This window comes from Calidris pugnax, unplaced genomic scaffold (assembly GCF_001431845.1).
Source record: "Calidris pugnax isolate Ruff unplaced genomic scaffold, ASM143184v1 scaffold881, whole genome shotgun sequence".
In the NCBI taxonomy this organism is placed as follows: Eukaryota; Metazoa; Chordata; class Aves; order Charadriiformes; family Scolopacidae; genus Calidris; species Calidris pugnax.
The window spans coordinates 1-14,075 of NW_015091529.1; the positions used below are offsets into that span (position 1 = coordinate 1).

Sequence of the window (14,075 nt, forward strand, 5' to 3'; positions counted from 1 at the left end):
CCCGAGGGGGGGGTGGGGGGAGGGGGAGGAGCTACCTCTCCCTCGGGCTCCAGGAAGGACCATCCCCCCTGCTCGAAGAAGCCCTCGGGGTCGTCCACGATGGTCTTCATGATCTTGGTCCAGTTGAGGGACTGGACGCCCTCCGTGTACTTGAGGTCACAGGAGCTGGAGAAGAAGAAGGAGGTGACCAAAAAGTGGGTGGAGCCAATGGGGAAGTGGGTGGGGTCAATAAAAAGGGGCGGGGCCTACTTGAGCCACTCCTTGATGGGGTCCAAGGAGGCCACGGGGATGGCGTTGATCATGGTGACCTTCTTGCTGTAGTCCTTGTAGACGATGACCATGTCGAAGTTCTTGAGGTGGAACTGGACCCTCTCGAAGTGGATGAGCTCCACCTCGTCCAAGGTGACCACGAAGGGGGGCTGGAAGTGGGGCAGGAGGTCAGTGGGGCAAGGGGTGGGACCTCCGAGGAGCTCCAGGTTGGGTGGTGGAGCTCCATAATTGGGTGGTGGACCTCCACTTTTGGTGGTGGACCTCCATAATTGGGTGGTGGACCTCCATAATTGGGTGGTGGAGGTCCACCGTTGGGTTGTGGAGCTCCAGGTTGGGTGGTGGAGCTCCAGGTTGGGTGGTGGAGGTCCACATTGGGTGGTGGACCTCCATAATTGGGTGGTGGAGCTCCACCTCGGGTGGTGGAGGCCCACGTTGGGTGGTGGAGCTCCACCGTTGGGTGGTGGAGGTCCACGTTGGGTGGTGGACCTCCATAATTGGGTGGTGGAGCTCCAGGTTGGGTGGTGGAGCTCCAGGTTGGGTGGTGGAGGTCCACATTGGGTGGTGGACCTCCATAATTGGGTGGTGGAGGTCCACCGTTGGGTGGTGGAGCTCCCCGTTGGGTGGTGGAGGTCCACCGTTGGGTGGTGGAGGCCCACGTTGGGTGGTGGAGCTCCACCGTTGGGTGGTGGAGGTCCACGTTGGGTGGTGGAGCTCCATAATTGGGTGGTGGAGCTCCACCGTTGGGTGGTGGAGGTCCACGTTGGGTGGTGGACCTCCATAATTGGGTGGTGGAGCTCCAGGTTGGGTGGTGGAGCTCCATAATTGGGTGGTGGAGGTCCACCTTGGGTGGTGGAGGTCCACGTTGGGTGGTGGAGCTCCACCGTTGGGTGGTGGAGGTCCACGTTGGGTTGTGGAGCTCCACCGTTGGGTGGTGGAGGTCCACGTTGGGTGGTGGAGCTCCATAATTGGGTGGTGGAGGTCCACCTTGGGTGGTGGAGGTCCACGTTGGGTGGTGGACCTCCACCTTGGGTGGTGGAGCTCCAAGATGGAGGTCCCGAGGAGGACTCACCCACTCGGTGCAGTTGACCAAGGCGCTGCTGGTGGGTTGGAGGAGGCAGGTGCTGCGATAGGGGGCGCCGTTGAACCTGGGGGGGGACACACACACGAGGGGACGAGGCTCAACAGCCGCGAGGAGACCCCAAAAAACCACCAGGAGACACCAAAGAACCATGAGGAGACACCAAGGAACCATGAGGAGACCCCAAAAAACCTAAAGAGATACCAAAGGAACAAGAGAAGAAGCCAAAAAGCCACCAGGAGACCCCAAGGAACCACCAGGAGACCCCAAGAAACCGTGAGGAGAATCCAAAAAACCACCAGGAGACCCCAAAAAACCTAAAGAGACACCAAAGAACCATGAGAAGAACCCCAAAAACCACCAGGAGACACCAAAAAGCCACCAGGAGACCCCAAGAAACCACAAGTAGATGCCAAAAAACCATGAGGAGACCTCGAGGAACCATCAAGAAATCCCAAAAAACCACCAGGAGACACCAAAAAACCATGAAGATACCCCAAAAAACCACCAGGAGACTCCAAAACCATGAGGAGACCCCAAAGAACCACCAGGAGACCCAAAAAAACCTAAAGAGACACCGAAGAACCAAGAAAAGAGCCCCCAAAACCACCAGGAGACCCCAAAACACCATGAAGAGACCCCAAAAAACCATGAGGAGACACCCAAAACCACGAGGAGACCCCAAAACACCATGAAGAGACCCCAAAAAGCCACAAGGACGCACCAAAGAACCGTGAGGAGACCCCAAAAAACATGAGGAGATCCCAATAAACCACCAGGAGACCCCAAAAAACCTAAAGAGACGCCAAAGAACCATGAGGAGAACCCAAAAAACATGAGGAGACCCCAAAGAACCAAGAGAAGAACCCAAAAAACCACCAGGAGACCCCAAAAAAGCATGAGGAGACCCCAAGGAACCACCAGGAGACCCCAAAAAACCACCAGGAGACCCCAAAAAAACACGAGAAGACCTCGAGGAACCACCAGGAGAACCCAAGGAACCATGAGGACAACCCAAAAAACCACCAGGAGACCCCAAAAACCCCCAGGAGACCCCAAAATACAACCAGGAGACCCCCCAAAACCATCCCAAAAAGCCCAGAAGCCACCATCCCACCAGCAGAAGAACCCCCAGGAGATGTCCTCCAGCTCACCCCAACTCCCGGAAGGGGACCTCGAACTCCAACTCCTCCTTGGTGAGGGCCTCCACCTTCTCGATGAAGTTCTTGAAGGCCGTCTTGAGCTTGTGCCTCATCTCCCGTTCCATCTGGGTGGAGAAAAACGAGGTCAAGGTGGGACCCCAAAAAACCACCAGGAGACCCCAAAAAACCACAAGGAGACCTTGAGGAACCATCGGGACAGCCCAGAAAACCACCAGGAGACCCCAAAGAACCATGAGGAGAACCCCAAAAAACCATGAGGAGAACCCAAGGAACCATGAGGAGAACCCCAAAACCCACCAGGAGACCCCAAAACACCACGAAGAGACCCCAAAAAGCCATCAGGAGACCCCAAAAAACCTCAAGAGACACCAAAGAACCACGAGAAGAGCCCCAAAAACCACCAGGAGACCCCAAAACACCACAAAGAGACCCCAAAAAACCATCAGGAGACCCCAAAAAACCTCAAGAGACACCAAAGAACCACGAGAAGAGCCCAAAAAACCACCAGGAGACCCCAAAAAACCACCAGGAGACCCCAAGGAACCACCAGGAGACCCCAAAGAACCATGAGGAGACCCCAAGGAACCACCAGGAGACCCCAAAGAACCATGAGTAGATGCCAAAAAACCATGAGGAGACCCCAAGGAACCACCAGGAGAGCCCAAAAAACCACCAGGAGACCCCAAAACACCACGAAGAGACCCCCAAAAAACATCAGGAGACCCCAAAAAACCTAAAGAGACACCAAAGAACCACCAGGAGACCCCAAAAAACCACCAGGAGACCCCAAGAAACCATGAGTAGATGCCAAAAAACCATGAGAAGACCCCAAGGAACCACCAGGAGACCCCAAAACACCACGAAGAGACCCCAAAAAACCATCAGGAGACCCCAAAAAACCTCAAGAGACACCAAAGAACCACGAGAAGAGCCCAAAAAACCACCAGGAGACACCAAAAACCACCAGGAGACCCCAAAGAACCACCAGGAGAGCCCAAAAAACCACCAGGAGACCCCAAGAAACCATGAGTAGATGCCAAAAAACCACGAAGAGACCCCAAGGAACCACCAGGAGACCCCAAAATACAACCAGGAGACCCCAAAGAACCGTGAGGAGAACCCAAAAAACCATCAGGAGACCCCAAAAAACCTAAAGAGACACTAAAGAACCACGAGAAGAGCCCCAAAAACCACCAGGAGACCCCAAGAAACCACCAGGAGACCCCAAGAAACCCTGAGTAGATGCCAAAAAACCATGAGGAGACCCCAAGGAACCACCAGGAGACCCCAAAAACCACCAGGAGACCCCAAAACACCACAAAGAGACCCCAAAAAACCATCAGGAGACCCCAAAAAACCTCAAGAGACACCAAAGAACCACAAGAAGAGCCCAAAAAACCATCAGGAGACCCCAAAGAACCGTGAGGAGACCCCAAAAACCACCAGGAGACCCCAAGAAACCTCAAGAGACACCAAAGAACCACGTGAGGAGAACATCAAAAAACATCAGGAGACCCCAAAAAACCTAAAGAGACACTAAAGAACCACGAGAAGAGCCCCAAAAACCACCAGGAGACCCCAAGAAACCACCAGGAGACCCCAAGAAACCATGAGTAGATGCCAAAAAACCATGAGGAGACCCCAAGGAACCACCAGGAGACCCCAAAAACCACCAGGAGACCCCAAAACACCACAAAGAGACCCCAAAAAACCATCAGGAGACCCCAAAAAACCTCAAGAGACACCAAAGAACCACAAGAAGAGCCCAAAAAACCATCAGGAGACCCCAAAGAACCGTGAGGAGACCCCAAAAACCACCAGGAGACCCCAAGGAACCATGAGGAGAACCCCAAGGAACCACCAGGAGACCCCAAGGAACCACCAGGAGACCCCAAGGAACCATGAGGAGACCCCAAGGAACCACCAGGAGACCCCAAGAAAGCATGAGTAGATGCCAAAAAACCATGAGGAGACCCCAAGGAACCACGAGAAGAGCCCAAAAACCTCAAGAGACACCAAAGAACCACCAGGAGACCCCAAAAAACCACCAGGAGACCCCAAAGAACCGTGAGGAGAACCCCAAAAAACCATGAGGAGAACCCAAGGAACCATGAGGAGAACCCCAAAACCCACCAGGAGACCCCAAAACACCACGAAGAGACCCCAAAAAGCCATCAGGAGACCCCAAAAAACCTCAAGAGACACCAAAGAACCACCAGGAGACCCCAAAAAACCACCAGGAGACCCCAAGGAACCACCAGGAGACCCCAAGAAACCACCAGGAGACCCCAAGGAACCATGAGTAGATGCCAAAAAACCATGAGGAGACCCCAAGGAACCATGAGGAGAACCCCAAAAACCATCAGGAGAGCCCAAAACACCACGAAGAGACCCCAAAAAACCATCAGGAGACCCCAAAGAACCATGAGGAGACCCCAAAAACCACCAGGAGACCCCAAAAAACCTCAAGAGACACCAAAGAACCATGAGGAGACCCCAAAAAACCATGAGTAGATGCCAAAAAACCATGAGGAGATCCCAAGGAACCACCAGGAGAGCCCAAAATACAACCAGAAGACCCCAAAAAACCACCAGGAGACCCCAAGAAACCACCAGGAGAGCCCAAAATCCAACCAGGAGAGCCCAAAAAACTTGGGTGGTGGCATCTCAAGAGCTTCGAGAAGGTCCTCCTACCTGCTCGGCGTAGAGGTCGTCGCGGTCGTGCATGTGTTGGTGTTTGCCCAAGTCGGTGGTGATCTCCCCGACCTCGGTGTAGAACTGGACGTCCGTGTGGCGCTTCTTCCCAAACATGATGGCGTTCTGGGGTGGGACATGGAGACGGAGAAGACCTTTTGAGATGCCACCATCAAAGAAACCATCTCCACCTCCTTCCAGCCCCACCCCACCACCGGTTTGGAGAAGACCTTGAGGTGGAAATGGAGGACGATGATCATCTCCCCGTCGCAAGGTTGGAAGACGGCGTGTTTGATGTTGTTGTAGAGGATGTCCACCTTGTCTCCACGCACCGAGGTGAAGCGGAAGCCTACGGAGAAGAAGACAACCCACCTCAGTGACCACCCCTGGACCTTCAGAAGGTCCTTAGATCCCACCAGGAGGTCCATACCGTTGACGTGGGCCTCCAAAGAACCTTGCATCCTCTTCTGGGCGATGTTGGGCCTGATGTAGAGGTCCTTCAACTTGGGGTTGGAGCGGTTGAGGTTGATCACCAAAGAGTCTTGTTTGACGATACCCTGGAGAAGACAACCCCAAAGCGATGGTCCCACCACCTCCTGGAGGTCCAGGAGACTCCATAACACGTGGTGGGGAGAAGGTCCATCACCTCCTTCTCCTTCTCCTCGGCCTCTCGGGTCTTGTAGCGTTTTTGGACCTCCTTGATGATGCGGAAAGCGTTTTGGAGGTTGAGGGCGGGGACCGTCTGCTCCCCGGGGGTCTTCATGTTGGACGCCCTGTAGGTGCTGTGGGGTGGAGAAGGAGGAGAAGGTTGGAGAAGACCTTCTAAAAGAGGTCCTGGTGGTGGTGGTGGTGGTGGGTTCCTCACATCTCCTTGACGAAGGTGGCCTCGGGGTTGGGGAAGATGTTGCCCTCGTTGCGACCCAAAGCGCTGCCCGGGCAGTAGAAGTTGATGCGGAGGTAGGTGTAGTCGCCTTCCACCGACATGCTGATGTTCTGGAGGTGGGGTGGGAGGGGAGAAGAAGACACGGTCAACCCCGAAAACGCAAGGGGAAGGAGGAGGGTGAAGATCGGGAAGAGATGGGGGTGGTGGGAACCCAAAACTACGTCGGGTTGAGGGTTGGGAGAAGGTTGGGTTGATGGTGGGACCCCAAAACCACCTCAGGGTGGTGGTGGGACTCCAAAACTACGTTGAGGTTGGAGGTGGAAACCCAAAACCACCTTAGGATGGTGGTGGGACCCCAAAAGGACCTTGAGATGATGGTGGAACCCCAAAACCACCTGGGGTTGAGGGTTGGGGGGTGGTGGGACCCCAAAACTACGTTGGGTTGAGGGTTGGGGAGAAGGTTGGGTTGATGGTGGGACCCCAAAAGAACCTTGAGATGATGGTGGGACCCCAAAACCACCTTAAGATGGTGGTGGGACCCCAAAACTATGTTGGGTTGGAGGTTGGGGGGGTGGTGGGAACCCAAAACCACGTTGGGTTGAGGGTTGGGGGGGAAGGTGGGACCCGAAAAGCACCTTGAGATGGTGGTGGGACCCCAAAACTACGTTGGGATGGAGGTTGGGGGGAAGGTGGGACCCCAAAACCACTTTGGGATGATGGTGGGACCCCAAAACCAACCTTGAGATGATGGTGGGACCCCAAAACCACCTTAAGATGGTGGTGGGACCCCAAAACTACGTTGGGTTGGAGGTTGGGGAGAAGATGGGACCCCAAAACTACGTTGGTTGAAGGTTGAGTTGATGGTGGGACCCCAAAACCACCTTGAGATGGTGGTGGGACCCCAAAACTACGTTGGGGTTGGAGGTGGGAACCCAAAAGAACCTTGGGGTGGTGGTGGGACCCCAAAACTACGTTGCATTGAGGGTTGGGGGGAAGGTGGGACCCCAAAACCCACCTTGAGATGATGGTGGGATCCCAAAACCACCTTGAGATGATGGTGGAACCCCAAAACCACCTGGGGTTGAGGGGGGGAAGGTGGGACCCCAAAACCACTTTGGGATGATGGTGGGACCCCAAAACCAACCTTGAGATGATGGTGGGACCCCAAAACCACCTTAAGATGGTGGTGGGACCCCAAAACTACGTTGGGTTGGAGGTTGGGGAGAAGATGGGACCCCAAAACTACGTTGGTTGAAGGTTGAGTTGATGGTGGGACCCCAAAACCACCTTGAGATGATGGTGGGACCCAAAAACTACGTTGGGGTTGGAGGTGGGAACCCAAAACCACCTTGAGATGATGGTGGGATCCCAAAACCACGTTGGGTTGAAGGTTGGGGAGAAGGTTGGGTTGATGGTAGGACCCCAAAACCACCTCGAGATGATGGTGGGACCCCAAAACCACCTTGGTTGAGGGTTGAGTTGATGGTGGGACCCCAAAAGCACCTCGAGATGATGGTGGGACCCCAAAACCACCTTGGTTGAGGGTTGAGTTGATGGTGGGACCCCAAAAGCACCTCGAGATGATGGTGGGACCCCAAAACCACCTTGGTTGAGGGTTGAGTTGATGGTGGGACCCCAAAACCAACCTTGAGATGATGGTGGAACCCCAAAACCACCTGGGGTTGAGGGTTGGGGAGAAGGTGGGACCCCAAAACCACCTTGAGATGGTGGTGGGACCCCAAAACCACCTTGGGTTGAGGGTTGGGGGGAAGGTGGGACCCCAAAACCACCTTGGGTTGAGGCTTGGGGAGAAGGTTGGGTTGCTGGTGGGACCCCAAAACCACCTCGAGATGATGGTGGGCCCCCAAAACCACCTCTAACCCCCCCGAAACCTTTCCAAATCCCCCCCCGAAACCCTCCGAGATCCTACAGGTTCCTCCTTGAAGGTATCTCAGGTGGCTTCGGGGTTGTCCTCACCTTGATGGTGGCGATGTGGAAGGGGGTGGCGATGCCGAAGACGGGCATGATGACCGTCTCGTACTTCTTATCGATGTAGATCTTCATCTCCCGGATGTGGGGCTCCTTGGGCATCAAGGCCGGGTTCTTGTAGGAGATGTTGGACTTCCTGGCCCTGGAGATGGTGGAGATGGTGGAGAAGGTCCATGATGATCCCAAAACGGTGGGTTTTGACCCCAAAAATAATGAGGGGACTTTACTTTTGGATCTGCTGCTCCCCCTTCTGCTCCGTCAGGCGGCGGCGGGCTTCTTCGTTGAGTTGGGCGGCCAACTCCTTCTGGTGGGCCCGGCGCTTCTCCTCGGCCGTCAGCTCGTTCTATGGGGTGGACACGGAGGTGACAACCCACCCCTGAGGTCACCATGGAGGTGGAGACTCCACCCCACGTGGACAACCCACAGGACGAGCCACCCCGGTGGAGAACCGAGGTGGAGAACCCATCTAGGTGGACCTCCAAGGTGGACATCCCAACCCTGGGTGGACCTCCAAGGTGGAGAACCCACCCCTGAGGTCACCATGGAGGTGGAGACTCCACCCCACGTGGACAATCGGTGGGACGAGCCACCCCGGTGGAGATCTGAGGTGGAGAACCCATCTAGGTGGACCTCCAAGGTGGATCTCCAACCTGGGGTGGGGACACGGAGGTGACAACCCACCCCTGAGATCACCATGGAGGTGGAGACTCCACCCCACGTGGACAACCCGTGGGGCGAGCCACCAGGGTGGAGAACTGAGGTGGAGAACCTATCTAGGTGGACCTCCAAGGTGGACATCCCAACCCTGGGTGGACCTCCAAGGTGGAGAACCCACCCCTGAGGTGACCATGGAGGTGGAAACTCCACCCCACGTGGACAATCCATGGGGTGACCCACCCCGGTGGAGAACCGAGGCGGAAAACCTATCTAGGTGGACCTTCAAGGTGGACCTCCAACCCCTGGTGGACCTCCAACCTCGGGTGGACCTCTAAGGTGGACATCCCACCAAGGTGGACCTCCAAGGTGGACATCCAACCTCGGATGGACCTCCAAGGTGGACACCCCACCCCAGGTGGACCTCCAAGGTGGACACCCCACCCCAGGTGGACCTCCAAGGTGGATCTCCAACCCCAGGTGGACCTCCAAGGTGGACACCCAACCTCAGGAGGACCTCCAAGGTGGACAACCCACCAAGGTGGACCTCCAAGGTGGATCTCCAACCCCAGGTGGACACCCAACCCTAGGTGGACCTCCAAGGTGGACACCCAACCTCAGGTGGACCTCCAAGGTGGATCTCCAACCCCAGGTGGACCTCCAAGGTGGACATCCCACCCCAAGGTGGACACCCAACCCCAGGTGGACCTCCAAGGTGGACATCCAACCCCAGGTGGACTTCCAAGGTGGATCTCCAACCCCAGGTGGACCTCCAAGGTGGACCTCCAACCTCAGGTGGACCTCCAAGGTGGACACCCAACCAAGGAGGACCTCCAAGGTGGACCACCCAACCCCAGGTGGACCTCCAAGGTGGACACCCCACCCCAAGGTGGACACCCAACCCCCAGGTGGACCTCCAAGGTGGATCTCCAACCCCAGGTGGATCTCCAAGGTGGACATCCCACCGAGGTGGACCTCCAAGGTGGACACCCAACCCCTGGTGGACCTCCAAGGTGGACCTCCAACCTCAGGTGGACCTCCAAGGTGGACACCCAACCTCAGGTGGACCTCCAAGGTGGATCTCCAACCTCGGGTGGACCTCCAAGGAGGTCACCCAACCCCAGGTGGACCACCCAACCCCAGGTGGACCTCCAAGGTGGACATCCAACCCCAGGTGGACCTCCAAACCCAGGTGGACTTCCAGGGTGGACATCCCACCCCAAGGTGGACCTCCAAGGTGGACCTCCAAGGTGGACAACCCACCCGTGTCCTCTCCGTCAGCAGCGCCGCCCTGGAGCTTCTCCCCAGAAGATCTTCAGCTTCATCCTTCTCCTCCTCTTCCTCCTCCTCATCCTCATTCTGCATTTTTTTGGGGCAAAAAGAGCAAAATTTGGGTTTTTTACTCAAAATGATGATTTTTTTGAGGGGAAAATTGCCCAAAATGGAAGAGTTTGGCCCCAAAGTGTCACCTTGAGGAGTGTCCTCTCCGTCAGCAGCGCCGCCCTGGAGCTTCTCCCCAGAAGATCTTCAGCTTCGTCCTTCTCCTCCTCTTCCTCCTCCTCATCCTCATTCTGCATTTTTTTGGGGCAAAAAGAGCAAAATTTGGGTTTTTTACTCAAAATGATGATTTTTTTGAGGGGAAAATTGCCCAAAATGGAAGAGTTTGGCCCCAAAGTGTCACCTTGAGGAAGATGCCGACGTTCTTCACCTTCTTCTTGACCGAGGTGAGGACGGTGGCCGGACCCTCCTGGGGGAGGAAGGACCTGGGTGAAGGACCTCAACCCAGAAGGTCCTCAAGATCTCCAGAAGGTCCCATGGCCCGGCGCTTCTCCTCGGCCGTCAGCTCGTTCTATGGGGTGGACACGGAGGTGACAACCCACCCCTGAGGTCACCATGGAGGTGGAGACTCCACCCCACGTGGACAATCCATGGGGCGAGCCACCCCGGTGGAGATCTGAGGTGGAGAACCCATCTAGGTGGACCTCCAAGGTGGATCTCCAACCTGGGGTGGGGACACGGAGGTGACAACCCACCCCTGAGGTCACCATGGAGGTGGAGACTCCACCCCACGTGGACAACCCGTGGGGCGAGCCACCAGGGTGGAGAACCGAGGTGGAGAACCTATCTAGGTGGACCTCCAAGGTGGACATCCCAACCCTGGGTGGACCTCCAAGGTGGAGAACCCACCCCTGAGGTCACCATGGAGGTGGAGACTCCACCCCACGTGGACAATCGGTGGGACGAGCCACCCCGGTGGAGATCTGAGGTGGAGAACCCATCTAGGTGGACCTCCAAGGTGGATCTCCAACCTGGGGTGGGGACACGGAGGTGACAACCCACCCCTGAGATCACCATGGAGGTGGAGACTCCACCCCACGTGGACAACCCGTGGGGCGAGCCACCAGGGTGGAGAACTGAGGTGGAGAACCTATCTAGGTGGACCTCCAAGGTGGACATCCCAACCCTGGGTGGACCTCCAAGGTGGAGAACCCACCCCTGAGGTGACCATGGAGGTGGAAACTCCACCCCACGTGGACAATCCATGGGGTGACCCACCCCGGTGGAGAACCGAGGCGGAAAACCTATCTAGGTGGACCTTCAAGGTGGACCTCCAACCCCTGGTGGACCTCCAACCTCGGGTGGACCTCTAAGGTGGACATCCCACCAAGGTGGACCTCCAAGGTGGACATCCAACCTCGGATGGACCTCCAAGGTGGACACCCCACCCCAGGTGGACCTCCAAGGTGGACACCCCACCCCAGGTGGACCTCCAAGGTGGATCTCCAACCCCAGGTGGACCTCCAAGGTGGACACCCAACCTCAGGAGGACCTCCAAGGTGGACAACCCACCAAGGTGGACCTCCAAGGTGGATCTCCAACCCCAGGTGGACACCCAACCCTAGGTGGACCTCCAAGGTGGACACCCAACCTCAGGTGGACCTCCAAGGTGGATCTCCAACCCCAGGTGGACCTCCAAGGTGGACATCCCACCCCAAGGTGGACACCCAACCCCAGGTGGACCTCCAAGGTGGACATCCAACCCCAGGTGGACTTCCAAGGTGGATCTCCAACCCCAGGTGGACCTCCAAGGTGGACCTCCAACCCCAGGTGGACCTCCAAGGTGGACATCCCACCCCAAGGTGGACACCCCACCCCAGGTGGACCTCCAAGGTGGACACCCCACCCCAAGGTGGACACCCAACCCCCAGGTGGACCTCCAAGGTGGATCTCCAACCCCAGGTGGATCTCCAAGGTGGACATCCCACCGAGGTGGACCTCCAAGGTGGACACCCAACCCCTGGTGGACCTCCAAGGTGGACCTCCAACCTCAGGTGGACCTCCAAGGTGGACACCCAACCTCAGGTGGACCTCCAAGGTGGATCTCCAACCTCGGGTGGACCTCCAAGGAGGTCACCCAACCCCAGGTGGACCACCCAACCCCAGGTGGACCTCCAAGGTGGACATCCAACCCCAGGTGGACCTCCAAACCCAGGTGGACTTCCAGGGTGGACATCCCACCCCAAGGTGGACCTCCAAGGTGGACCTCCAAGGTGGACAACCCACCCGTGTCCTCTCCGTCAGCAGCGCCGCCCTGGAGCTTCTCCCCAGAAGATCTTCAGCTTCATCCTTCTCCTCCTCTTCCTCCTCCTCATCCTCATTCTGCATTTTTTTGGGGCAAAAAGAGCAAAATTTGGGTTTTTTACTCAAAATGATGATTTTTTTGAGGGGAAAATTGCCCAAAATGGAAGAGTTTGGCCCCAAAGTGTCACCTTGAGGAAGATGCCGACGTTCTTCACCTTCTTCTTGACCGAGGTGAGGACGGTGGCCGGACCCTCCTGGGGGAGGAAGGACCTGGGTGAAGGACCTCAACCCAGAAGGTCCTCAAGATCTCCAGGAGGTCCCATCCCAGAAGGTCCCACCACCCCAGAAGGTCCTGAAGTTCTCCAGGAGGTCCCACCTCACCCCAGAAGATCTCCAAGATCTCCAGAAGGTCCCACCACAGAAGGAAGATGCCGACGTTCTTCACCTTCTTCTTGACCGAGGTGAGGACGGTGGCCGGACCCTCCTGGGGGAGGAAGGACCTGGGTGAAGGACCTCAACCCAGAAGGTCCTCAAGATCTCCAGGAGGTCCCATCCCAGAAGGTCCCACCACCCCAGAAGGTCCTGAAGTTCTCCAGGAGGTCCCACCTCACCCCAGAAGATCTCCAAGATCTCCAGAAGGTCCCACCACAGAAGGTCCCACCCCAGAAGGTCCCACCACCCCAGAAGGTCCCCAAGATCTCCAGAAGGTCCCCAAGATCTCCAGAAGGTCCCACCACAGAAGGTCCCACCACAGAAGGTCCCACCACCCCAGAAGGTCCCCAAGATCTCCAGAAGGTCCCCAAGATCTCCAGAAGGTCCCACCACAGAAGGTCCCACCACAGAAGGTCCCACCACCCCAGAAGGTCCCCAAGATCTCCAGAAGGTCCCCAAGATCTCCAGAAGGTCCCACCACAGAAGGTCCCACCACAGAAGGTCCCACCACCCCAGAAGGTCCCACCACTCCAGGAGGTCCCTGAGATCTCCAGAAGGTCCCACCACAGAAGGTCCCACCACTCCAGAAGCTCCTGGAGATCTCCAGAAGGTCCCACCACTCCAGGAGGTCCTCAAGATCTCCAGAAGGTCCCTAAGATCTCCAGATGGTCCCACCACTCCAGGAGGTCCCACCCCAGAAGGTCCCACCACCCCAGAAGGTCCCCGAGATCTCCAGAAGGTCCCACCACAGAAGGTCCCACCACTCCAGAAGCTCCTGGAGATCTCCAGAAGGTCCCACCACAGAAGGTCCCTGAGATCTCCATGAGGTCCCACCTCACCCCAGAAGGTCCCGAAGATCTCCAGATGGTCCCACCACTCCAGGAGGTCCCCAAGATCTCCAGAAGGTCCCCGAGATCTCCAGAAGGTCCCACCACAGAAGGTCCCACCACCCCAGAAGGTCCCCAAGATCTCCAGAAGGTCCCCAAGATCTCCAGAAGGTCCCACCACCCCAGAAGGTCCTAGCGATCTCCAGAAGATCCCACCACAGAAGGTCCCACCACCCCAGAAGATCCTTGAGATCTCCAGGAGGTCCCACCCCATCCCAGAAGGTCCCATCCCAGGAGGTCCCTGACATCTCCAGAAGGTCCCACCACTGAAGGTCCCACCACCCCAGAAGGTCCCCAAGATCTCCAGAAGGTCCCCAAGATCTCCAGAAGGTCCCACCACAGAAGGTCCCACCACTCCAGAAGATCCTTGAGATCTCCAGGAGGTCCCACCCCATCCCAGAAGGTCCCATCCCAGGAGGGCCCTGACATCTCCAGAAGGTCCC

At 56.9% G+C, this 14,075-nt stretch overlaps 1 protein-coding gene across 1 annotated transcript in view; it reads right to left on the reverse strand.

Moving 5' to 3' along the window:
* Positions 1 to 26: 26 nt before the first annotated feature.
* The window catches only part of SUPT16H (SPT16 homolog, facilitates chromatin remodeling subunit), a gene marked incomplete at its 3' end in the record, with an annotated part of 17,503 nt that continues 3,454 nt past the window's right edge, over positions 27 to 14,075 (reverse strand). The window contains exons 5-17 of the mRNA XM_014961742.1: positions 12,502 to 12,567; positions 12,296 to 12,391; positions 8,305 to 8,420; positions 8,066 to 8,219; positions 6,071 to 6,198; positions 5,852 to 5,987; positions 5,636 to 5,762; positions 5,436 to 5,554; positions 5,206 to 5,331; positions 2,503 to 2,615; positions 1,340 to 1,415; positions 250 to 419; positions 27 to 165 (exon numbers count right to left, since the gene is read on the reverse strand). Of these exons, the coding sequence (XP_014817228.1) occupies positions 27 to 165; positions 250 to 419; positions 1,340 to 1,415; positions 2,503 to 2,615; positions 5,206 to 5,331; positions 5,436 to 5,554; positions 5,636 to 5,762; positions 5,852 to 5,987; positions 6,071 to 6,198; positions 8,066 to 8,219; positions 8,305 to 8,420; positions 12,296 to 12,391; positions 12,502 to 12,567 (1,566 nt within the window). The remainder of the gene's footprint in view (positions 166 to 249; positions 420 to 1,339; positions 1,416 to 2,502; positions 2,616 to 5,205; positions 5,332 to 5,435; positions 5,555 to 5,635; positions 5,763 to 5,851; positions 5,988 to 6,070; positions 6,199 to 8,065; positions 8,220 to 8,304; positions 8,421 to 12,295; positions 12,392 to 12,501; positions 12,568 to 14,075) is intronic.